At 45.1% G+C, this 26341-nt stretch overlaps 1 protein-coding gene across 1 annotated transcript in view; it reads right to left on the reverse strand.

The window, feature by feature from the left end:
* Positions 1–26341, reverse strand: part of PECAM1 (platelet and endothelial cell adhesion molecule 1) — a 73276-nt gene that overhangs the window by 41874 nt on the left and 5061 nt on the right. The window contains exons 3-8 of the mRNA XM_077328860.1: positions 24598–24891; positions 21858–22163; positions 18527–18793; positions 14591–14839; positions 12214–12489; positions 3448–3729 (exon numbers count right to left, since the gene is read on the reverse strand). Of these exons, the coding sequence (XP_077184975.1) occupies positions 3448–3729; positions 12214–12489; positions 14591–14839; positions 18527–18793; positions 21858–22163; positions 24598–24891 (1674 nt within the window). The remainder of the gene's footprint in view (positions 1–3447; positions 3730–12213; positions 12490–14590; positions 14840–18526; positions 18794–21857; positions 22164–24597; positions 24892–26341) is intronic.

Consider the following 26341-nt stretch of genomic DNA (forward strand, 5'->3'; position numbering starts at 1 on the left):
AAACTGTTTTATACTAAATCAGATCATTGGTCGATCAAGGTCAGTGTTGTCTACTCAGACAGTGGCTCTCTGGGGTCACAGGTAGAGGTCTTTTACATTTCTTCCTACCTGTACCTTTCCACTGGAAATGCTGGGGGCCATTCCGCACCAGGATCTATGTAGCAAATTGGTTGCGGAACGAAAAATGCCATTTTAAATAGTGGAATTCGTCGTTATGCATACCTGCCTTTGTAGTGGAATCCAGTTGCGTTTCTATTGTTTCCCACAGGTTTCCGGTCTTGGCAAAAATCGCTAGCCAGGGAGCAATATTGCCGAGCTTTGTCCCGCCCCTGGCCGTCAAGCAGCCAAGGGGCGGCCGTCATGTCTGACCCTTTTTCATGGCAGACTCAACACGGGGTGCTTTGCCAGTGCCTTCCCCAGTCATTACCGTTTTACCCCCCAGCAGCAAGCTGGGTACTCATTTTACCGACCTCGGAAGGACGGAAGGCTGAGTCAACCTTGAGCCGGCTGCTGGGATTGAACTCCCAGCCTCATGGGCAGAGCTTTCAGGATGCATGTCTGCTGCCTTACCACTCTGCGCCACAAGAGGCTCTTGGACATCTGAGTAGATCATGCAATTTGAAAGCTGCAATATTCTACATGAAACCATTACATATGGAGTAAACATCACGACATCTACTGGATATTCCGAGGGAAGGTAAAGGGAATAAGATCACAAAAGGAGCCCTGCTGGATCAGATCACTGATTCCTCACACAGCAGCCAACTAATTGTCCTGGAGGACCAGCCACAGGGCATAGAAGGCCCTGATGTTGCCTCAGTGGTACATTTAAATTTTCTGAAATGTGGAAGCACTTTTCTCTTCCTTCTAATGCAGTGGTTTTCAACCTTCCTGTTGCCGCGACCCTTTAATACAGTTCCTCATGTTGGGGTGACCCCCAACCATAACATCATACAAGTGTTCTTTCACAGAAATTAAACCAAAACTGACCAATGGCATGAAGATCCATCATTCATGATTTACATGAATTGTTTCCCCCCCCCGGGGTTCCTCAGTTCAGTTCTGCCTCTCAAATGCTCTATCTTGATCTACCCCGCAAATGCTCTATCTTGATCTATCCCAGCCAAGCTGCTTGCCCTGCCACGACCCTTGTGAAAGGGTCTTTTGACCTCCAAAGGGGTCCTGACCCCCAGGTTGAGAACCGCTGTTCTAATGTATACATTGCTTTCCCCCCTTTTGCACTTCTCTGTATTGAATTGTTTTTCAGAAGTTCCACAGCATTTTAGGAGGTGCCCGCTCACATTTCACTCCTTGGCCTAGATTTTATTTTAAAAGGATGTGCAGGTATTTATATTGTTGCTATGGGATAGTGCCCCTATCATCCCTGGTATCAATTCCTCCATCCTCTAAATCAGGGGTAGTCAAACTGCGGCCCTCCAGATATCCACGGACTACAATTCCCATGAGCCCCTGCCAGCTGGCAGGGGCTCATGGGAATTGTAGTCCGTGGACATCTGGAGAGCCGCAGTTTGACTACCCCTGCTCTAAATACTGTAATTTTGGAGTTCTTTTTTCAACAGAGATTCTTTTGTCAGTAAATATTGATCGTATTCCCATTTTGGTGACAAACTGTTTTCATTACTACCCTCCCCAGAAAAGGTATCCTTTCAGCTTCCATAATCAGCTCCGCTTTAAAAGTTTATGACCCTTCGACTATCTCCATTGTTAAAGTATACTCTCCCCCCTAAAAAACCCCAACAAGCTAGCTTTTATTGTGGTGCCATGTAGGCTCCCCTCTAATGTGTTTTCACGATAAGCACACTCTTTTTGCAAGTTTAGAATTACTGCTACTATAGGGAATTCAATCCTTGGTTATGGTCTCAGTCCAAAAGAATAAAACAAACAGAATAACATATACATACAGAGTGTCTGCATGAACCTCATAGGTTCCACAGGAAATTAAGAGGGGTATCTTTCCCATTTCCTCTGCATACAGGGTAAATAACTTGCTGTACAAGATGGTAACCCTGGCCTTGGTAGCCCAGGCTGTCCCAGTTTCATCAGATCGTGAAAGCTAAGCAGGGTTAGCCCTGGCTAGTGTTTAAATAGGAGACTTCCAAGGAATACCAAGGTTGTGACATGGAGGCAGGCAATGGCAAACAGTGGATGAGCGATAGGGATGTGAGTGTCCTGCATAGTGCAGGGGGTTGGACTAGATGACCCAGGAGGTCCCTTCCAACTCTACAATTCTAAACCACCTCTGAACATCTCTTGCCTTGAATGCTATACAGGGTTGCCATAAATCAGCTGTGATTTCACAACACTTTCCACTACTACAATAGTTATTATTATTATTACTATTACTTATAACACCACAACAATAAGACCCCAGTAAAACCCCATTAGAGCCTCTTGTGGCGCAGAGTGGTAAGGCAGCAGACATGCTGTCTGAAGCTGTCTGCCCATGAGGCTGGGAGTTCAATCCCAGCAGCCAGCTCAAGGTTGACTCAGCCTTCCATCCTTCCGAGGTCGATAAAATGAGTACCCAGCTTGCTGGGGGGTAAACGGTAATGACTGGGGAAGGCACTGGCAAACCACCCTGTACTGAGTCTGCCATGAAAACGCTAGAGGGTGTCACCCCAAGGGTCAGACATGACCCGGTGCTTGCACAGGGGATACCTTTACCTTTACTTTAAAACCACATTAAACAACAACCAATAAAAAAACCCCAATGTGGCGGAAACAATCCTTCTCCAAATGGAATGCCTGCCACTGGTCGGCAGAGGGCTGTGTCAGCAAGCATCCTCAAGATGGTCAAAGGATGATATACTTCCGGGAGGGGAGGTCAGATCTTCCTCCTGCACTGGTGATTAAATGCTGTGAAAGGTCTTGTAGATTTAGAAAAAGAGCTGTTTTTTGTACCCTGCTTCTTACTACCTGAAGGAGTCTCAAAGCAGCTTACAATCAGCTGCCCCTTCCTCTCCCCACAACAGACACCCTGCGAGGTAGGTGGGGCTGAGAGAGTTCTGAGAGAATGGTCACTGGCCCCAGGTTCATCTAGCTGGCTGTACGTGGAGGAGCGGGGAATCCAACCTGGTTCTGCAGATTACAGTCCACCACTCTTAACCACTACTCCAAGCTGGCTCTGTATTGAAAAGCAAACATCCTTTTTCTTTTCTATGTGTGACAAACTCCACCTGCTGAAATGTCCACAGAAATAACAAGCTTTCCAGGGTTCACGCATGGAATCCTGGGAACGGTAGTTTGGAGAGGGTTTGCTGGTGAAAGGGAATGACCATCAAATCAGTATACCTCTGGGGCGTAAACATGGTTTGAAAACAGCAGGAGTCCTGGCTGTCCTAAAGGGCAAGATCTCCTACCACACAGATGGACCCCCAGCCCTCTCCCTCAGTGGTTATGCACAGTGTGTCTATGAGCCAAACTTACCCTTGATGATGACTGGCTTGCTCTGTAACTGTGATCCGGCAGAGTTGGTAGCCACACAAAAGTACTTCCCTGCATCATGGCTTGTCAGTTTCGTTTTGTGCCAAATAGCAGTGAAGATTTTATTTTCAATTATATCACCCAAATAATGCGCTTTGTTTTCTTTGAAGAAGCTGAACTCGATAGGGAAAGATCCCGAGGTAACAGAGCAATAAAGGAAGAGGTCTTGGCCGTCTTCTATCTCTCCACGTAAAGGGTTTTCTAAGCTTATGTTATAAACTGGACCTGTGGATCAAATGCAAAGAAACATTTTAGACTGTAGTCAAAGCGCCTGGGTTTTGGCAGACTCTTTCGGTGCTGGCAGGAGGGCAGGAAGACGGGGTTCAGATGAAGAATTGATTTGTAACCTGCATGAGCATGCAAGTGATTGCTGGCAATATAATAAAATTGCTATGAGTACCATTATATACTTACTTGTGAACATGAAGATGCTGTAGGTACTTTATGTAGCTACTTCTCCACCTCTATCTAGAAACGTTTAGCAGATGGACCAGGATCTTCCTAGAGACCACACCAAGGCTTTCAAGTTTGCTTTCCTTTGAGTCCCATCATTGTCGATTTTCTATGCACTCATTAAACTGTTTTAAGTGGCCTTTAAATGTGCTCTATATTAGAACCTGACTTTCTGTGATTAATCTTCTTGACCCAAATAGCTTTATTAGACATGGATTTAGATGAATCTTTAAATTGAAGGCTGGAAATATGGGAACAGGTGTATGATATGTTGTAAAGAAAGTTCTACTAACCTTTGGAGGAACAAGTATGCAGTTAGAGCGGGGGGGGGGGGGCAACACAGACCCAGGGCAGAACAGTAAAATCTACTTCTAAAGTGCCTTGAAAGTACATTATCCAATGTGTACATAATAGATGAATTCCAAAGGCTCAGTTCAGTCATACAATGAAACCAGTCTCTTTTAACTATCATTAGGCAACAACAAACAAGTCTGAACTGCTGTGTTCTACTGGACTTTAAAGACAGTTTCAAAGGGTAGCTTACATTCACATTCACTAATACCTGAGACCAGCCATTGTCAATTTTTTTTATCACCGAGAAACCCCTGAACCATTCTTCAAGCTTTGAGAAACCCTTCTTTCTTCCTTCCTTCCTTCCTTCCTTCCTTCCTTCCTTCCTTCCTTCCTTCCTTCCTTCCTTCCTTCCTTCCTTCCTTCCTTCCTTCCTTCCTCCCTCCCTCCCTCTCATTACAATTATATACATTTATATACATTTTTAACATGGCCTGCAGTTTGAACTAAGCCGAAGAGCCAACAACAGGTCCTTGACCAGGGCTGCCAACCTCCAGGTAGTGGCTGGAGATCTCCTGGGATTACAACTCATTTCCAGATGACAGAGATCAATTCACCTGGAGAATATGACAGCTTTGGGCGATCAACTCTACCGCATTATACCCCATAGAAATCCCTCCCCTCCCCAAATGCCACTCTCCTAAGGCTCCACCCCCACAAGTCTCCGGGTATTTCCCAACCTGGAGCTGGCAACTCTGTCCTCCACCCACTGACTCACCCATGATCCAAAACACAGGGCCGAGGAGCTCTTTCACCCTTTAATTCTTTTTAGTTCTCTGCTCACTGCCGTTTCCCTCTATCTAGCTCTGGGCATAGGAATTAACTACTGAGAGGTTGCTTAGTATAAAGTGAAGGCCTGGCCAAAGTCGCTCTTGTCCTTCACATTGCCAGAGAAGGGGCTAAATAGCCCTCTGTCTACCTATTACCAACTCATACACTGGTGGAGTGGGGTCTTAGATTCTCAGATGTCAGATGTCACAGAAAAATGTGAGTTGTGGGTTCCCCTCAGTTCTCATGCATCTGGTGCACGATTCAAATATGGGACTGCGGTGTGCATGGAGAAGAGAATTCTGCTTTCTCTCCAATGCCATTTTCACAATTTGCAACAGTTCAGGGTGGGGGGTGGATACTCATGTGTATCCCAGTGAGTCAGAGCTCCCGGGACTGTTTCTTTGGGGGGGGGTGATGCCGAAGCCCATTCTCCACACATGCTATGATCGTGGTTCAAACTGGTCTCTACACACACAGATATTTAGGAGATCTTGCAACTCACGCTGCACTGTGGCATATGATATAGAGCAGGGGTAGTCAAACTGCGGCCCTCCAGATGTCCGTGGACTACAATTCCTAGGAGCCCCTGCCAGCGAATGCTCCTCCCAGAAGACAAGATGGACTACAGCTGCCCCAAGTGTAAGCTGGTAAGACTTTTGGAGGAAAAGATTAGGGGATTAGAAAACAAAATTATTACTCTGACCCAAAGTAAGAAAGGGGAGGAGTTCGTAGTCCAGAGCTCTGCAACATGGAATAAAGAGAATAAAGAGAATACAACCAGTCCTGAAGAGGACAAGGAGATTGACCACAATAGGGAGCCTCTGCAGGCAGTTCGGAAAAAGACTGAACGGCGAAGGGCGAGACAGTTCTCGGGGCCTTTGGAGCTCCAGAATAGATTTCAGGCCCTTGCAGAGGAGGTGCAAGGGTCAACAAGGGAAGAGGTCCCAAAACAAACTCTAAGACAAAGGGAAGAGGCCACGGGGACAGAAGGAAATGGAGTTGAGAAGAAAAAAAAAAGGAGAGTACTGGTAATTGGAGACTCCCTGCTAAGAGGAATGGATCGCCATGTGGCTGGGCCTGACCCCCTAACCCGAAAGGTGTGTTGCTTGCCAGGGGCGAAAATTAAAGATGTTTCAGAAAGGCTGCCCAAACTCCTCAAATCTACGGATCGCTACCCATTTGTGATGGTCCATGTGGGAACGAATGACATGTCCCTGAATACCATCGCTCCTATTAAAAAAGACTATCAAGATCTGGGGAGGAAGCTCAAGCAAATGGGGGCACAAGTGGTATTCTCTTCAATCTTGCCTGTCAAGGGAAGAGGAATGCGTCGGGAGAGGAAGATAATGGAGGTGAATCACTGGCTGCGTAGTTGGTGCCGGCAGGAGAGATTTGGTTTCTGGGACCATGGGATAGGCTTTCTTGAGGAAGGCCTACTAGCACCTGATGGACTGCACTTATCGAAAGGGAAGGGAAGAATGTGTTTGGCAGGAACCTGGGGAGATTCATCAGGAGAGCTTTAAACTAAAGCCACTAGGGGAAGGAGACGATCAACATAGGGAGTGTATGGAAGGAAAACTATCGGAGGCAGCCCAACCGGCAAGGCCAGCTCATAGGGAACCAAAAGTAAAAGGATTCAGATGTCTTTATACTAACGCCCGAAGCATGGGCAATAAAAAGGAAGAGCTGGAACTTCTCATGCTGATGGAAAGGTATGATCTAGTAGGCATCACAGAAACTTGGTGGAATGATTCTCATGACTGGAATGTAATGGTGGATGGATATGAACTGTTCAGAAAAAACAGAATAGATCGAAGAGGTGGAGGAGTGGCACTGTATGTGAGGAAAGGGCTTACCTGTCAGGAAATTCTAGTGAAGGAGAGTATATCTACAGTGGAAAGCATCTGGGTGAAAATAAGCGAGGGGAAAACAAACAGTGTGGTGGTTGGTGTCTGCTACCGACCGCCTGACCAACGAGAGGATGTGGATGCTGCACTTTGTGAGCAGCTTGAGAAAATATCCAAACGGCAGGACCTTGTCATCATGGGTGACTTCAATTTCCCAGATGTGTGCTGGGAAACAAACTCTGCGAAGCGTCCTCAGTCATGCAAGTTTCTGACCTGCCTGGCTGACAATTTCATTTATCAAATGGTAGATGAACCCACAAGAGGTTCAGCCATACTGGACTTAATACTGACCAACAGGCAAGAGTTGGTGGATGAGGTGAAGGAGGTGGGGACCCTAGGGGGAAGTGACCATGTCCTCATAGAATTCCTTTTGAGATTGGGAGCCAAGGAAGCTTGTAGCCAGACGCGGATGTTGGATTTTCGTAGGGCAAACTTTAATAAACTCAGAGACATGATGAGTGTCATACCATGGACGAGAATGCTGGAAGGGAAGGGAGCATGTGAAGGGTGGGCGCTACTCAAACAAGAGCTATTGCATGCTCAATCAATGACTATTCCAGAAAGACGAAAACACTGCAGGAGCTCTAAGAAGCCTATTTGGATGAACAGAGAACTTCAAGAGGAACTAAGAAAGAAAAGGAAAATGTTCAGGAAATGGAGGGAAGGACAGAGCTCTAAAGAAGAGTACCTACAGGTTACTAGGCACTGTAGATCAATCATCAGAAAGGCCAAAGCTGAGAGTGAGCTAAGATTGGCCAGGGAAGCCCATTGTAACAAGAAAAGATTTTTCAGTTACGTGAGGAGCAAACGTAAAGTAAAGGAGGCAATAGGCCCGCTGTTGGGTGCGGATGGACAAACTCTAACGAAAGATGCAGAGAAAGCAGAAAGGCTTAGTGCCTATTTTACATCTGTTTTTTCCCACAGGTCAAAGTGTTTAGGCACATCTAGAGATGGCTGTAGCCAAAGGATAGTGTCTGGGTGGCAGGTTAACATGGATAGAGAGGTGGTCGAGAGGCATTTAGCTGCACTGGATGAGTTCAAATCCCCTGGTCCAGATGAAATGCACCCAAGAGTACTCAAAGAACTTTCCAGAGAACTTGCACAGCCCTTGTCCATCATCTTCGGAACCTCTTTAAGGACTGGAGATGTCCCGGAGGACTGGAAAAGAGCAAACGTTATTCCGATCTTCAAAAAAGGGAGGAAGGATGACCCGGGAAACTACAGACCAGTGAGTCTGACCTCTGTTGTGGGGAAGATAATGGAGCAGATATTAAAGGGAGCGATCTGCAAACATCTGGAGGACAATTTGGTGATCCAAGGAAGTCAGCATGGATTTGTCTCCAACAGGTCCTGCCAGACCAACCTAGTTTCCTTTTTTGACCAAGTAACAGGTTTGCTGGATCGGGGAAATTTGGTTGATGTCATTTACTTGGATTTTAGTAAAGCTTTTGACAAGGTTCCCCATGATGTTCTGATGGATAAGTTGAAGGACTGCAATCTGGATTTTCAGATCGTTAGGTGGATAGGGAATTGGTTAGAGAACCGCACTCAAAGAGTTGTTGTCAATGGTGTTTCATCAGACTGGAGAGAGGTGAGTAGCGGGGTACCTCAGGGTTCGGTGCTCGGCCCGGTACTTTTTAACATATTTATTAATGATCTAGATGAGGGGGTGGAGGGACTACTCATCAAGTTTGCAGATGACACCAAATTGGGAGGACTGGCAAATACTCCGGAAGATAGAGACAGAGTTCAACGAGATCTGAACACAATGGAAAAATGGGCAAATGAGAACAAGATGCAATTTAATAAAGATAAGTGTAAAGTTCTGCATCTGGGTCAGAAAAATGAAAAGCATGCCTACTGGATGGGGGATACGCTTCTAGGTAGCACTGTGTGTGAACGAGACCTTGGGGTACTTGTGGATTGTAAACTAAACATGAGCAGGCAGTGTGATGCAGCGGTAAAAAAGGCAAATGCCATTTTGGGCTGTATCAACAGAGCCATCACATCAAAATCACAAGATGTCATAGTCCCATTGTATACGGCACTGGTCAGACCACACCTGGAGTACTGTGTGCAGTTCTGGAGGCCTCACTTCAAGAAGGACATCGATAAAATTGAAAGGGTATAGAGGAGAGCGACGAAGATGATCTGGGGCCAAGGGACCAAGCCCTATGAAGATAGGTTGAGGGACTTGGGAATGTTCAGCCTGGAGAAAAGGAGGTTGAGAGGGGACATGATAGCCCTCTTTAAGTATTTGAAAGGTTGTCACTTGGAGGAGGGCAGGATGCTGTTTCTGCTGGCTGCAGAAGAAAGGACACGCAGTAATGGGTTTAAACTTCAAGTACAACGATATAGGCTAGATATCAGGAAAAAGTTTTTCTCAGTCAGAGTAGTTCAGCAGTGGAATAGGCTGCCTAAGGAGGTGGTGAGCTCCCCCTCACTGGCAGTCTTCAAGCAAAGGTTGGATACACACTTTTCTTGGATGCTTTAGGATGCTTAGGGCTAATCCTGCGTTGAGCAGGGGGTTGGACTAGATGGCCTGTATGGCCCCTTCCAACTCTATGATTCTATGATTCTATGATTCTATGATTCTATGACATCTGGAGGGCCGCAGTTTGACTACCTCTGATATAGAGCATGGGCCACAGATTTACTCCCTAAAGTATGAATTGGCATTTCTCAGTTTGGGAGAAAATGACTGATCTATAAAATCCTTGTACTCCAGTAGGAGGCAGGACTGATAAAAACAGAGGGTAGGGCATGGATAGTAATAATGAACTACTGGCTGACATTTTACCTTCAACCTGCAGGGCCTTATTCCTTTCTTCCTATTGGTCAGCCCACAACCCACCTGGTGTGCAGGGATAATCAACAAACATCTCAAAACAGGATTAGCTCCTGAACAACTACTAAAATTGGGATAGAGGCGAGCAAAACAACTGGTTTATCACAACGTATGGATGTTGTTGTTGTTAGGTGTGAAGTCGTGTTTGACCCATCGCGACCCCATGGACAATGATCCTCCAGGCCTTCCTGTCCTCTGCCATTCCCCAGAGTCCATTTAAGTTTGCACCTACTGCTTCAGGGACTCCATCCAGCCACCTCATTCTCTGTCATTCCCTTCTTCTTTTGCCCTTGATCGCTCCCAGCATTAGGCTCTTCTCCAGGGAGTCCTTCCTTCTCATGAGGTAGCCAAAGTATTTGAGTTTCATCTTCAGGATCTGGCCTTCTAAGGAGCAGGCAGGGCTGATCTCCTCTAGGACTGACCAGTTTGTTCGCCTTGCAGTCCAAGGGACTCGCAAGAGTCATCTCCAGCACCAGAGTTCAAAAGCCTCAATTCTTTGACGCTCTGACTTCCTTATGGTCCAACTTTCGTAGCCATACATTGCAACTGGGAATACCATAGCCTTGACTAAACGCACTTTTGTTGGCAGGGTGATGTCTCTGCTTTTTAGGATGCTGTCTAGATTTGCCATAGCTTTCCAACATATGGATATTGAGCTACAAAATGAGAGGGCCCTCCTTCCAAGCTCATATGGGGTATTAAAGTCTGGGGGGGGGGATTTTCTACTGCTCCATACTTAACACATATCACCCTTGTTACATTTCAACGGGCTCGCTTCAATGCATTTCCATCAGCATGGCTTAGTGGAAGATTTCAGCCTGTGCCTGTGAAGGATCAACTGTGCCTTTGCAGTTCGCGTGCCATTGAATCACTCATATTCTTCTGCATTGTCATTTTTACCGGAATATCAGAAGTAGTCTAATTTCACCTTTTGACTGTGGTTTTGTAGCTATATTGATGATCTGTTAGTTAACATCTTCCTTGCAGATAAAGATACTGCTATTTCTTATGCAGTGGAAAAGTGCTGTTATTAGGGTTGTGCACTCGGGCCACTTTGGATTCGGTGGAAGCCACCTTGGATCACCTTGGCTTCGGCAGAAGCTGCTGCGGTCCGCCTCAGAGATCTTTGAGCCCATTAAAGGGCCACGGGGCCAAGGGGGATCGCCTCCCCGCCTATGCCCCCCAAAGAGCTCTGTGCTCCACTGCCACCAACCAGTTAAGGATCCCTGGCCCTAAAGAAGTCCGTCTGGTCTCGACCAGGGCCAGAGCATTCTCTGTTCTGGCCCCTACCTGGTGGAATGAGCTCCCAGAGGAGATCAGGGCCCTGACGGAGCTTAAACAGTTCCGCAGGGCCTGCAAAAAGGAGCTCTTCCGCCAGGCATTTGGTTGAGACCAGACACAATCAACAGCGACTGAAAGGCCCCTGCTCCTCCCCCCTGCCCCTCCTCAGAAGTCCACCAACATGCTCTGAACCTGTTTGTATTGTTGCATTGTTGTACTGCCTATATTATTTATACTGTTACATTGTTATACGGTTATTATTGTAAAGTTATTCACATGTTTATAGATTGTTTTATGTACTGTTGTTGTTCTTATATAAACAGACCTGAGCCCCTGGGGAGGGCAGTATATAAATAAATAAATAAATAAATAAATAAATAAATAAATAAATAAATAAATAAATAAATAAGGAGAGTGGCGGCGGCTCTTGCCTGGCCAGTGTGGCCCGGGGTGGGCGTGGACAGGGCTCGTGCAGGCAGGTGCAGCTCCAGACCCAGCCCAAGCCTTCCTGCCCTCAAGGTGCGCTGGCAACAGCTGCTGCATGCTGGAGCGGAGCCCAGCCTCCAGGTGAGTTATGCGTGGGGCCCGGAGGCGGAGGGGTCAGGCAGGTACAGTGGCATCATTCTCCTCTGGAGAGGAGGGAGAGAGGGTGCCAAGTGCCTCAGAGTGCCCAAAGTGCGCCTTGGAGGGCCTGCTTCGGGTCTGTGCGGGCATAGGATTTGGCACTTTGGATTGCCTTGGTGCGAGCTACCTCCAAGGCAGCTGTGCTTCAGAGGCTTTTCGGCCTCGGTGGCCCAAAGGACACATCCCCAGCTGTTATACAGCCAGTAGAGTGCAGGAATCTTTGGTTGATATTAAGTGACTTGGTTGTTAAATTAATGCTAGTGTAGTTTCACCTATGTTTTGATGCTGTTCATTGACTGTAAATAAACGAATGAATGAATCAAAATCCTTGGGCAGGTAAGTGGGCTGGTCATTTGGATCCTGTGTGAAAGTTTTTGAGAGCCAGACTTGGGTGTTCTTAAGATGTTCTTACTGCAGAGCCTTTGCAGCATTAAACATTCTCAGTTGTCTTATGTATGTAGCTGAAACACTTACTTATCACTGTGACATTGAGCGCATCACTGTGGGATTTCTTGGAATGGCCATTTTTAGCTTCACATCTGTATTCTCCTTGAATCTGCTTCTTAGTGGCATTGTCCTTAAACGTTGCTGGTTCATCTCTTTCTACTGCAGTTCGGCCAATGATTATGTTTCCTCTGTAGAGAGTGTACGTTATAGGCAGAGTCCCATTCTTAGAATAGCACTGAAAACCAAAGGAACGTCCCAACACTGCTTTTCCAGTGAAGTTGAAGTGTGGCTTTGAAACCGGAGCTGAACAAGAAGAAAGCATTGCATGAGTGAATCTGTTAATAACCCATCTCATATTTCATTTATGCTATAATCCTAAGGGAAGACAAGAGTCACTGCTAGGGTCCTCACAAATACACCTTGGAAGACTCTTATCCAGCCAGTGCTGGGGCAGTTCATTTGTCGCCAGCTGTGCATTTGGCACAGATCGTCCAAGGTTTTGGTTTTGACCTTCAAGGCCATTTGCCCTGCCTTTTGACCTTCAAGGCCAAGGCCCTGCCTTCCTGAGGGACCGCTTGCCTGCTTATGCCCCCCACAGAACCCTTTGCTCTGTGAACGTGAATCTCTTGGAGGTCCCTAAGCAATCGTTCTTGGCCTCAACCGGGGCCAGGGCCTTTTTGGTCCTGGCCCCAACCTGGTGGAATAAGCTCGTGGTAGAGCTGAGGGCCCTGACAGAGCTATCACAGTTCCACAGGGCCTGCAAGATGGATCTCTTTTGCCATTTCTTTTGTTGAGGTAAGTGCTCGCACTAGGGATATCATGGCCCTCCGTAGGCTCAATTGATTACACCTATGTCCCTCACCTCTAGGGAAGTCTGCTCAAGGGAGGGATTTTAGGCTGCCATTTTTTTGTGGCTGTAGGGGGCTGAGAGCCTTGGGTATTATGGGGTTTTATATGGGTATTTTATGGGAGGGTGAGTTATGTGCAGGCCACTGTGACTCTTCGGAAAGCGGTGGGATATAAGTACAATTAATAATGATCATTATAAGACAAAGCTAGGAAAAGTTGAAGGTAGTAGGAAAAGAGGAAGATCCAACATGAGATGGATTCACTGCATTAAGGAAGAAGGAGAGTTGGCTTTTATACCGCACTTTTCACTGCCTGAAGGAGTCTCAATGCGGCTGACAATCACCTTCCCTTCCTCTCCCCACAACAGAGACCCTGTAAGGCAGGTGAGGCTGAGAGAGCTATTAGAGAGACTGCTCTGTGAGAACAGCTTCTAACAGGACTGTGACTAGTCCAAGGTCATCCAGCTAGTTTGCATGTGGAAGAGAGGAAAATCAAACCCGGCTTGCCAGATTCGAAGCCGCCACTGTTAACCACTACACCAAGCCACAGCCTTCAGATTGCAAGACCTGAGCAAGGCTGTTAATGATAAGATGTTTTAGAGGATATTAATTCCTGGGGTTTTCAGAAGCAAGAGTGCCTCCATCTTTCCGTTATATCCAATAGAGAGTCCGTCCCATAGGATATAATGGATGGTGGGCACTCTCTTTGGGAGCCCCTAGACGACCTCTTGAACCAAGCATTTTGAAATTTGGAGGGGAGTCAGGGAAGAGCCTTCCAGAGCTCCTATGAAATTCTGGGGGCTCTAACTCAAACCCCAAACTCCCCCCAGGTCCTGGGAAATGCGGGAATGCAGAAATTTCCATTATAGAATCTGGAGGAAGGGGATTGGCTTTCTAGATTGATTGACAAGCAGAAGAGAGTCACATATAAGGTGTGTTGCTCTCTTCTGCCATTTCCAGCAGCACATGTGGAGTGTAAGAAGCATGAAATGGCAGCAGACAAGGCGAGACAGCAGAAAAGGTAAGGAATGGCTGGGAAGTGAGATAATATTTAGCGCTTTGCCATTCAGTATTTTTACTGATGTGCAGAGATGCCCCAAGAATTAGTCATTGAGGTAGAAAATACAATACAAGGCAAGTTGATTACAGTCACATACACCTCTACTAATATCAGAGTGCGACAAGGATTGGTGTGCTCTCTCCAAATGCCTGCTTGCTCCTTTCTACTAGGCAGCACCAGAGATGTCTCCTCATTGGTGGATTCCAAGTCGACGGGAATTACCTTTTCTGTTGCCATTGACCAGGTCTCTCAAGCGTGCCCCTCCATATACCTCCCCTTGCTTAGCCCTGAAGAAACCTATATGGCCCCAACCACATACATTAGGCCACCTGCAGTGCTACAGCCTTCTGGACTGTGCTTATGCATCCTGCTGAGCTAGCTCCACTGAGGAACTGCAAAAACACAACAGCCGGCATGAGCAAGAGCTTCATTCAGCGACTAACTGTTTCTTGTTGATCCAATAGGAAGGCTCCTAGAAGTCTCTAAATCAACTCACAGTAAACATGTATCTGTGCTGGGTCACTCTTTTTGACGATTCCTTTCATCTCCGCCCGACAGTCATAGACACCACTGTTGGCTATGTAAGCCGTAAAGGCAAAGTCCGTCATGTCCGTCAAGAATGCATTATCCTTCATGAGTGAGACATTTAATGGCAATGAGCTATTCACTTGACATGACATGTGTATTGTGTTGCCTTCATCCAGGTCTTTTTTAGAAATTTGTAGCATTGGTTTGGGAAACAGCTCTGTAAAAGAGTTAGACAGACAGAAAGGTAATGTATTTACAGCCCTTCCACATCACTAATGTATAACACAACAGATGTGCCGATATTATTCAGTGATAGATAGCAGGGCATCTAGTCATGAATATGGCATTTCTGATGGGGAAACAATGTTTTTCCTTTAAAAAATTATTTAAGTAGAAAATAACTATGGTACACAAATGCACAATGAATACTATTCACCCAATGGAAAATGCCACAAGTGAATCAATATCCAGATTATAATGTATTTTCACAAAACTGGCTAGTACAAGGCTGTTTACTCAAGAGATCTGTAAACTTCATCATTTCAGTTAGACTCCAACATTTAACCCTCGGAAGCAGAAAGTAAAGAAGATTGATCCCAATACTTGGCTACTAAAATTCTGGCAGACATCATCAGATTCCAGATCAGTCTAAGTCAGAACTCTGGTCCTGAAAGTCGATTGAAAAGTTCAGAAATGAGCTTCTGATGCATGGTTATCTCAACTGCAAACATGATTCCTACCCATTAATATTTACATATAGCAGGAAAAATTCTGCCAAATGTAAAAGATGTCTGCTTTGAGCTCAGGACATTTACAACATGACTCATTAGAAGTGCTGTGTTTTAGAATTGATTAGTAGTCAAATCCCAGCGTTTAACAAAAGCTTTCTTCATCATTTTACATTTCCCCAACATTTAAGCTGAAATATTTGTTGAGAGGAAAATGAAGTTATTCTCTCACCCAGTACATCTATTTCATTAACGAATTTGTGAAATGTGACTGAGGAAGTGTCATGGGTACACATAGAATCGCTCCTGTGTTGTCGTCATCACTGGTATATCTACAACTGTTCCTTTACATTTTTTAAAAAAGTTTAATTATTGTGATATCTCTGACTTTTTGATCAATGAATATTTATGGTATGGGTGGAGGTCCATTTTAGTATTTGGGGGCACAGGTCAAAATTACCATTGTTTATTTTTCTGCCTCTTCAGCTCTGGTGTATTACTTCTATAGGGATTGAATAAGAAAACAGATAACCAGCAGTTTTGGGTTTTTTTTTACATTGTAAGTTCATAATTGATTAAAATGAAATTGATTAATGGATATGTGCAGACTGCCTGATATCACTGATATCACTAGGAAGGGGTTAATGAATGTACACCACTGATTCTGTCTCTCTCTCCATTGTCACCTTCCAACTATAGCTAATAAAGTTCTGAGAGGATTTCTTTTTCTAATTTTCTTTTAGGACTTCTGCATTTATCCAATGGAAAAATTAGAACATCTGGAGGAAGCACTAAGGGGGAAGAAACCTCACATGAAACATTTTTTATCTTTTATAATGAGAGAGCCAGCTTAGTATATTGGTTAGGAGTATGGATTTCTAATCTGTTGAGCTGGGTTTTATTCCATGCTCCCCCACATGCAACCAGCTGGGTGATCTTGGGCTCGCCACAGCACTAATAAAGGTGTTCTGACCGAGCACTAATCTCAGTGTTCTCTCAGCCTCACCCACCTCACAGGGTGACTGTTGTGGGAAGAGGAAAGGGAAGGCAGGAATATCGGGGCTCTCTCAGCCTCCCCTCCCTCACAGGGTGTCTGTTGTGGGGAGAGGAAAGGGAAGGCAGGAATATCAGGGCTCTCTCAGCCTCCCCTCCCTCACAGGGTGTCTGTTGTGGGGAGAGGAATGGGAAGGCGACTGTAAGCCACTTTGAGCTTCCTTCGGGTAGAGAAAAGCGGCATATAAGAACCAACTCTTCTTCTTGAAACCCTTCTCAAGGGAAGGTTTTGATCCTCAATATGCATAGCATGAAATGGTATGAGGACTTTTCCAGTTTTTTCAATGGGAAAATGGGACAGTGCTGAAAGAAAAGCCTTTTGAGAAAATCCTTGTCTTACCAAGCATTTCACTCATTCCAAATGTACAGATAAAACTTTGGAAATTAGGAAAAATTGGAAAATTGAGGGGAGTTCAGGGGAAATACCCTCTAAATACTGTGTACAATGTAAATACTTTTGGTAACAATATGCTGTAATATGTATAATGATAACGAGTTTGGTGTTTTCAATTTTATAAGATTTCACTTAATATACCAACATGCTAGTTGTGCTACCTGCTGTGGTTCTTTGAGGGAGTTTCTGTCAAAATAAAAGGTTTTTTTTTTTTTGGGGGGGTTGTTTACTACAGATTTTGTTTTCTACCTACAACTTTTATTTTTTCAACCTCTCAAAAAACAAAAAATGGGGGAAATGTGGTAAGGTAACGTAGTGTGCAGTGGTTTGTAACTCTCACAAATTGGGTATATTTGCAGTTTTTCTTATAAAGCATGAAGGTATTTTAACTTTTAAATCCTGACATTTGTCAAGTGGTAAAATTTTATCTACTGAGTTAAAAAAAAGATGAATTCTATGCTGCTCAATTAGGAAAAGATTGATATTCATATATATCAAAATTTCCCTAAATTTTGGGGACCCAGACAAATGTTTTTCCTGTTCTTCCTCATATCACCCCAAACTTCAGATGAAAATAAATCAGTGATTCAGGGAATTTTGTCCTGCATTCTCTTCCCCTACTTATTAGCCTTAATTCTTCTGCTCTTTATGAATATACTCGGTCTCAATTTTATATTCACATTCAATTGTTATATGCTCTCATTTTAATGAGAAGAATGACTGCTTATGAGGACTCAGTAGCATATTATTATGGTAATTCCTAGCCATCACGGACAAGATCATTTGTGCCTATCATAACTTTCTGAGATATAAAGAAGAACAAACTGATGAAGTATGTGGCTTGCAAGCATCAGATATACTCATTCATCCAAGTACCCCAAATCATTTATTTATTTGTTAGATTTATTCCCCGCTGTTATCTGCGAGCTGTCTCATGGCGGATTACAGAAAAAGGTATAAACCCACATAAAAAGTACGATACGATAACATTTATTGTATGTAGCCAAAGGCCATTACAAAATACAATTAAAACAATATGGCACAAATATAAATAAATAAAACAATATTTCTCCAATATTGTGTACCTAAAAATGTAAACATGGATAACTAAGTTACAATAAAAGGGATAAAATGGTGTATCAAGGTGGAGGCTCCTGTAAAAATGCATTAGGGGTCGAGATCTGATAACAAATAGGTGACTTTGTTAAAATCAGAAATAGGGTGAGAGTTTGGTAATAGCTTGGCAAGGAATTTGCCCCTGGGTTCGGAGTACAGGGGACAAGCCAAAACATAGTGGGGCAGGTCCTCCACAGATGGATTTCCACATATGCACAGGCGTTGGGCTGTGGGTATTCGGAGATATCGCCCAGAGAGCATGGCTGATGGCATCATTTCAAACCGCAAAGATGTTAGGGCCATTCTAAGATTCTACACACCCTTACAAAACAGAGTCCAGGGGTGCCGTCATTCCAACAGATGCTTAGCCTGGAGAAGGAACCTCTCAGATCTCCCACACCCTGGCCTCAGCCGAAGATCACATACATTTCGAGCTGATCCCACCCCAGATATTAGCGTCCATTGTGCTTCAGAAATATTTTAATCAGAACTCTGATCTGGACTCCCCAGACATTCAGATTATAGATCTGGATCAATGACTAGATATGCTAAAACCATACCTAGAGATGTGTCTGTCTTCTGAGCTAGCACAATTGAGATAGGAAACACTTACCTGCCACTACAACATTCGCTGTGACGGTTTTGGACACTCTCCCAAGTTCCGCTTTGCAAGTGTAATTGCCACTGTTCTCCATTGTAGCTACGGCAGAGTAAGTCACAGACTCTCCACCCCTAGAATTGTTAAGAATGTTTTTGTCCTTCTGGAGAATCATTTCAATCTCTTGCCGATGACTTAGGATAGTAGTGCAGGTTATCAAAATATTGTCTCCTTCTACAACATTCTGTGGATAGACTGTTACGTTGGGGATAGAAAATGGCTCTGCAAAAGAGTAATTCGAGACAGAATTTTAAAAAAACGAGTGGCTCTGAATGCAAAGGGAAAAGCAGAACAAAGTTTGAGTATTTCGTTCTCCTTCTGAAAACCCCCGCAATATCAGCTGATTGAGAAACGATTAATGAATACTGCTAGTGGCTAGTGAGTGAAGAATCTATTAATTATCATTTAAAGAGATTACTAAAGGAGAAATGCAGGACTGTTACTGAAAGGGACTTACTTCTGAGTAAACATGCAGTAGGAACTTGCCCATGGAGATAACAATTATTGCACTTTATGGGCAGCACTGTGAAATATTAAGTGCTGAGTAGAACTCCAGTTTAAATTCAGCTTGCAGCTGATTGTGGAAAACAAACTGAGTTCCCAAAAAATTTCCAGTGTAGAAGCACTTGTACAAAACAGAGTGGGATCAATTGAAGGGACAAAATTGAACAAGGGTGAGGAATGCAAAACCTCTCCCACACTTGGTTTACCACTAGCTTCCTAACATGTGAATTTGTAAAATTTTACTCTATGATAGTGCACATTCCAATCACAGTAGAACAAATGTTTCGATCTTTACATGAAGTTGGGAGTTCCTATACAGTGAACAGAAATTGTGGGCAGGGGAAAGAACCTGTAGCCCCATACAGTCTTTACAGGTAGAGGTTAATACTGTACGATGCATTGTGAGCATGCAGGCTGTCCTCAGAGCAATAACACGAGAATTTGTCTGAGATTGCCCATATAGAAGAAGAAGAAGAAGAAGAAGAAGAAGAAGAAGAAGAAGAAGAAGAAGAGTTGGTACTTATATGCCTCTTTTCCCTACGGTCGCCTTCCCATTCCTCTCCCCACAACAGACACCCTGGGGGGTGGGTGAGGCTGAGAGAGCCCTGATATCACTGCTCGGTCAGAACAGCTTTATCAGTGCCATGGCGAGCCCAAGGTCACCCAGCTCGTTGCATGTGGGGGAGTGCAGAATCGAACCCGGCATGCCAGATTAGAAGTCCGCACTCCTAACCACTACACCAAAAGGGCTATGATTCTGTATAGCTTCTGCTTGGTACTCCATCTAAAAAAAACCCAACCCTATTCTTATATTTTTTGTTTCAGAACTTACAATTCTGTAATGCTTGGGGTGGGAGAGAAATAAATGAAAACAACTAACACTTCTACAATGTTATGTCATAGCACTGGTAACTAACAACAGCTGGGAATGTCTCATACTCTCACTGAGTTAATCTGATACTTTCCCTTTTAGATAGGAAATGGTTTTGACCCAGTTTTTCTTTGTCACTCCCCAATCCCGCACCTTTCTATGCTATATAGAGACTGGCCTGATGGATTTATGCTTCTGTGCACCTGATGAACTGTGCTGTGACTCACAAAAGCTTATGCCAAAATAAATGTGGTTAGCCTTTAAGGTGCCACTGGATTCCTGTTATTATGCTGCTAAAGATTAATAGGACTCTCGTTCTCTCTCTGGGTGTGTGTTAATGCCATCAAGTCATTTCTGACTCATGGTTGTGAATTAATGCCCTCAAAAAACATCCTATTGTTAACAGCCTTGCTGAGGTCTTGCAAACTGAGGGCCATGGCATCCTTGATTGAGTCAATCCAGCTGATTGTTCTCTTTTCCTGCTGCTTTTGACTTTTCCAAGCATTTTTGTCTTTTCCAGTGACTCCTGTCTTCTAAATTAACATGACTACCCATCAGGAATTACTGGCTTTTCAGTGCCTGAAAAAATGTTACATCAGGCTTTCTCAACCAGCATCTCATGAAACCCTGGAGGTTTCTTGATAGCCCTGGAAGGGTCTCCCGAATGGGCGGGAGTTAATAATGTATTCTTAAAGTTTGTTAAACAGCAGGAGGCTCAAGGGCAGAGATGGAAGGGGGCGGGCACGCAGCAATGTCCTATGTGCCACTACATCACTTCTGGGAAAAACCTGGATGTGGTGTACGGTGGCTCTAGGAATCACCGGAAACTCTATGATAAAAATTGTATGAACACATAATCATCATGGATGATAATATAGTAAAAGGTGAAAAGGTATTGTTCAGCTCTGCCTGGGCTCCTACTTGGAACATTGGCAGTCTTCAAGCAAAGGTTGGATGCACACTTTTCTTGGATGCTTTAGGATGCTTAGGGCTGATCCTGCGTAGAGCAGGGGGTTGGACTAGATGGCCTGTATGGCCCCTTCCAACTCTATGATTCTATGATTCTATGACATCAGACTCTACGGTGGCTGGCCCTCTCCCCTGGCCCCGATGATTCTCCAGAGCCACTGCCAGTGGCAAAGACCCTGATGGGGCACAGCGAGCCCTGCCCCACCAGGGATGGCCCCCGTTCGGAGACCATGCCATGGTGGGAGTGAGCAGTGTGCTGCTTGCCACTGCCTCTGGTGGCCCCGGCCAATGCTGAGCTCGGGCAGGCAGGGGCAACAGAGCCTGCCCTGGCTGAAACACGGCAATGCGGTCCAGACTGCTGGGGCTGGCAGCCAAAGGATTCCTGAGAGACTGCAAGAGCGCCCACACGAGCCCTGGCTGCCCTGAATAAGAGGGGCAGGGTGACTGTAGATGCCAAGGGAAGGGGCAGGGTTTTTGTGACCTAGAGAGGCAGGGTGTCAGGAGGTGGAGAGGCTTAAAAGCCGAGACAGGGAAAGACACGGAGTTGGATGCAAGGAGAGGAGGGCAGATTACCTTGGAGTGAGAGTGATCAGATGACTGTGACAGAGAGAGGAAGGGAGAGAGCGGTGAGGGGTGCCAGCTGGGGTGTGGCCTGAGGCTGGAGGATGACTAGAAGCTGACCCTCTTGGAGAGTGAGGAGGAAGTAGATTCTGATGGGGGTAACCCCTCCCCACCACCCATCTGGTTCCTCCTGATAGGGGGAGCTGACCCACAACTGCTGGGACAGGCACTAGGAGGAGCCCTAGCTGCTGGGTCAGGGAGGGGCCCCCACAGGTACTTAGGGTCAACAGAGCTAATGGGTATAACAACAAACAATGAAATGAATTTTAAATATAAGAATGACAATATAAAGCAAGTTTTTTACAAAAAAGACTGACTTACCAACAACTCCAACGAATTCTCTGTTACTACGTTCTGATATATCCGAGTCCAATGCTAAAGATATTCTCACAGTGCACTCAAAAAATAAAACAGCATCTCCCTCATCGACTGGGAATTCCACCTCTGCAAAGTTTTCTGTTCGTTCAGGCTTAGTTTTCTGCACTGAGGAATTATTTGGAGGAGGACGGTTTTTATAAAATGTGAAATAGAAAGGAGGTTTTTCTCCCGTTACTTCACAACGTAACAATACATTTTCTCCTTCTGTCACTTGTGTATTCTGAACTGTCAGTTTTGGCTTCATTATTCCTTTTGAAAAGAAAACAACCAGTGGCCATTATTCAGAACATGCTTAACTTCATGACTATACTTGGGCCAAATTAAATAAGCTGTTGGATGCCTGAGATCAGATCTCCTGTTTATTTCAATTATTATTCATAGCATGAAAGAAACTGGAACTCTATCATTTTCCCATACTGAATGCCCAACCTCTGAACTTGCTACCCACCCTGAGAAGGAAAGGTTATGGTTATACTTTTCCTATTGGGGTAAATACCAGCTTCAGAGAGATATTTACATTGGTCAAGTGATGGGAAAGGGTTAAAACTCTTCCCTTCACTCTTCCAAACACCATCCCTATGAGAGAGAAAAATAAAAAAAATTAAAAAGAAAAATCTGAGATTTGCCTAGATCTGAAAGTACAACCAGTCAAAAATCTGAATAAAATGAAGGTGCTTATATAATCATATTTAAGCTTTACTAGTGCTGCATATCTTAATGGCAGCAGCACAAAATTTAGCAATGCAGATGCTTGAATGTATTCCTTCGTTACTTAGCAGCTTCTTAACCATTTCCCTTGTCGGCAGGTCTGAATATCTATCTAGTACAGTTTGCAAAACTTTGCTTCTAATCTGTAAGCCGCTCTAGGAGTGGTAAAAATAAAGCTGTAAGGGGTAGGTGGGAGGAGAAAGGGGTGGGGTGAGTCCGGTAAAAAAAAAAAAACTCGAAGGGGTGCCTCCCGATTGGCTCCTTCGCTGTCGGTCCGGGCCACTGCGCGGCTCCCGATTGGCCCCTTGGCCCCGGGGAGAAGGGGGAAGGGGGGAAGCTTCATGTCGGAGACATGGCAGGCCTGCTCCTTGGGGTGTGCCGAAGCTGGGGAGTTGGGGGGGGAGGCCAACGGGGGACATGGCGGAGACACGGCGGGCCTGCTCCTTGAACTGCACTGAAGCCTCCCCCCATTGGCCTCCCCCCGACTCCCCGGCTTCGGCGCGGCCCAAGGAGCGGGCCTGCTATGGCCTATTGATACTAAAATATTAAAACAGTAATATGAAAGGTGATTGGATTTTGCCAGCTTTGATACAACAAACTGTTTTTGAAGGATTGGAGGATTCAGCCACTGATAGTCAATGAAAATGGAATTTATCTAGAAGCCATTATGGTTGTTCCTTCTGGTATATAAAAGAATTGTAAAAAAAAATTGAATTGGAATTCATTGTATACATTATTACAAACATATTGCCTTGGAAAGGTTCCCTGTTTTCTTCTGCTGAGTTTCCATTGTGAACCTTTCTGAGTGGGTGGCATGGGGGGGGGCAGTCTGCAGCAAGAAGAACAACACGGGAGGAAATGCCTTTCTCCCCAGATATACAGGCTTTAAAGAGGGAGTTAACGGCATCAAATGTACCCCTGACCTTCAGAGGCAGCCTGTGAGGAGTGCTGCAGGGAGAAAGGGGTAGAGGTCTGTTCTACGAATTTATTTCATCTGTGGTGTAACAATTTATGACAAAGCAGTTTTTGAACAGATGGAATTCATGGTAGCATTAAGAGGTCAAAGTGATGCGAAAGGAGAGCCACACAAGAGGATGAAACAGGAAAGATATGATCAAGTTGATGGAAAGGACAGGAACACAGATAATTGGGTTTAGAGAGCTTCTGTGGCAAATGCTAGAGGCACTGTGATACTAAAGCCTACAATGAAGTACGTGGCTCTGGGAAAGAAAGAGAGAGAAATCATTGTCATCTTAAAGCAACAAACTTGGGAAAGGACAGAAGAAAGATTGTTGTTGTTGGCAGTGTTGGGGGCGGGCGGATAGAGAAGCAAGGTAGAAACAGGAATAAAATTTCTGCAGCCCAATCATAGAAAAGCAATTAGAGTACATCTACGAAGGAAACAGCTGGAAGAAGGGATAGTGAGAAATTGAAAAGAACTAGAGGAAAGATTTATGGCAGATGGTCACATGCAAAATCTAGCCCAAATCATAGAATAACAGAGTTAGAAGGGATCTCCTGGGTCATCTAGTCCAATCCCCCGCACAATGCAGGACACTCACAACCAGGACACTCACAACCCTATTGCTTATCCACTGTAACTTGCCAACCCCTTGAACCTACGCAGAATAAGATAAGAACAGATAATAAAGCTAAATGGAAGATACCAAAGAAGCAGAGAACCAGAGACAGAATTGCCAACAGTGAAAATACTGAAGGAAAACATCATGGGGAAAAGCACTGGTTCTATAACTGAAAACAGAAAATATCAATCGCAGATCTTGAAGCAGGTGTGAAAGGAACTGAAATGAGTAACTGGTATAGCCTCAGGGGGGGGCGGGGATGAAAGTTTACTACCAGTACCATATGCTGGCCTATGCCAGATTACTCTCACCACAGTCTTTATGCCAGGTTACAATTTTAGAATCCAGACACTTCTTAACTAGAAAATAAGTGGTGATGAAGAAATGCCTACCTTTTACTCGAAGACGTATGCTATTGCTGGTCCTTGTTTTCCCCTTAGCATTTACCTCACACTGATAATATCCAGAATCAGAAAATCTGGCTGGGAAAATTCTGTAGACCATCCATGCTTGCTCTGATGTGTTACTGTTGAGAAGTTCATCATATTTGAAAATTTTAAATGTATAATTCAGCTCAAAAGTGCCACTTTTGATTGCTTCCACAGAACAGTTGAGGGTGACCGGGTCGCCATTCAGTATTTCCTTCGCTGGATTGGCGTTGAGTACAGGTTCATTTAAGGTGAACACTGGAAAAGAGGAGAAATGTGAGTGATATTTGTTTTCAGTTGTAATCTAAGCAAAATCAAGGGGCATTTCCGCATGTGATAATGTAGTGAAATGTTTGCTGAATGTAGGTGGCATATTCTGGCCCATCCACATGATGTCGCTTACATCCAGCATCTGGGCAGCAGCTAGCTCTCTATATCCTCCACTTTAATGTGCGACTTCAGGAATCCCAAAAAGTAGATTCACCACCTGAAAAGTGCAATCCACAAGCAGAAAACCAGCAGAAGGAACGTATGGAGGGTGAAATATCTGATTGTCAGCTCTGCAATGTCCTGCCCACGATCCTGCCCTCCCCCCTCCATTTCCTACTCAGTGAAGGAGGCAGGGCAGGGGTGATGGGTTGATGAGGGTGTATGTGTGAACTACCACAGATTAATTTGTCTGGATCAACTGGAGTAGTGGAGGTGGCTGAGGGGTGGCTGGGAGCTCGCCAGGAGCCTTTCGGCCATTTTAAATGATGGGGGGGGGGAATCTGCCTCCCTTGCCATGCCCTCTGCTTGCCGGCTGTGTTTTCTTTGGGAGGGGGGGCTTTAAATAATGTAGCAATATGTTTTCATAGAACTGAATATACATTGCTATGTATAAGTCTCAAGTAAAAAAAAAAAGGGAGGCGAGACCAACAAACCACCGATTGGTTGGCCCCGTTGATGGACAGGCCGAGGAGCGGTGAGTGAAATACCACATCGCTCTCTTGTTTGCTGTTTGTGCAGCATATGTGAAGGGGAAGACACAGCTTTGAAGTGTGGAGGGGTGGAATAGCATGATTTAGTAACTAGCTTCAAAGCCCGTTCCTAAGAATGGGCCCTGAAAGGGTCCCCTCCCCTGGCCCCTGGCCAGGCAGCTTAAGGTGGCCTTGGGTGGCAGGTCGCAGCCAGATCAAGTGAGGTGGGTGGGGGCTGGGCAGCTCATTAGCAGGGCCAACAGAGCTTCTTAGCAGTCAGCTAGTCAGCTCCTTAGCAGTCCTTAACAAGCAATCAGCAGGCCACGAGGCCCTGATTAGCAGGCCCAGCCTAGCAGGCCCAGAGGCCCTCGTTAGCAGGCCCTCCACCATAATCCTTTGTCTAGGGCCTCTCCCTGTACCTGCTGCTGGCTCCAGGCACTGAGGCATCTGAGAGTAAAGAGGCTAGAGTCCACGGACGGTGGGCGGGAGCTGCAGGGGCAGGGCCAATCAGGACAAAGCTGGCTGCACCCTGATTGGCCCTATTCCAACTTGGACAGCCAGACACATCTCACCCCCTATGCTGTTTCAGAAATATATAGAGGAACAACAATGGATAAAGATGAGGGGAGCATTTGCAGAATGGAAGTGGCTTGCATGTTTCACATGGTGTTCAATTGTAACTGGACTGTGGTGTCCTGCACCAACTGGAGTTTCCAAGTTGAGGGCCAACCCATGTAGAGTGCCTTGCA

Source organism: Paroedura picta, chromosome 3, assembly GCF_049243985.1.
Source record: "Paroedura picta isolate Pp20150507F chromosome 3, Ppicta_v3.0, whole genome shotgun sequence".
NCBI classification, from domain to species: Eukaryota; Metazoa; Chordata; class Lepidosauria; order Squamata; family Gekkonidae; genus Paroedura; species Paroedura picta.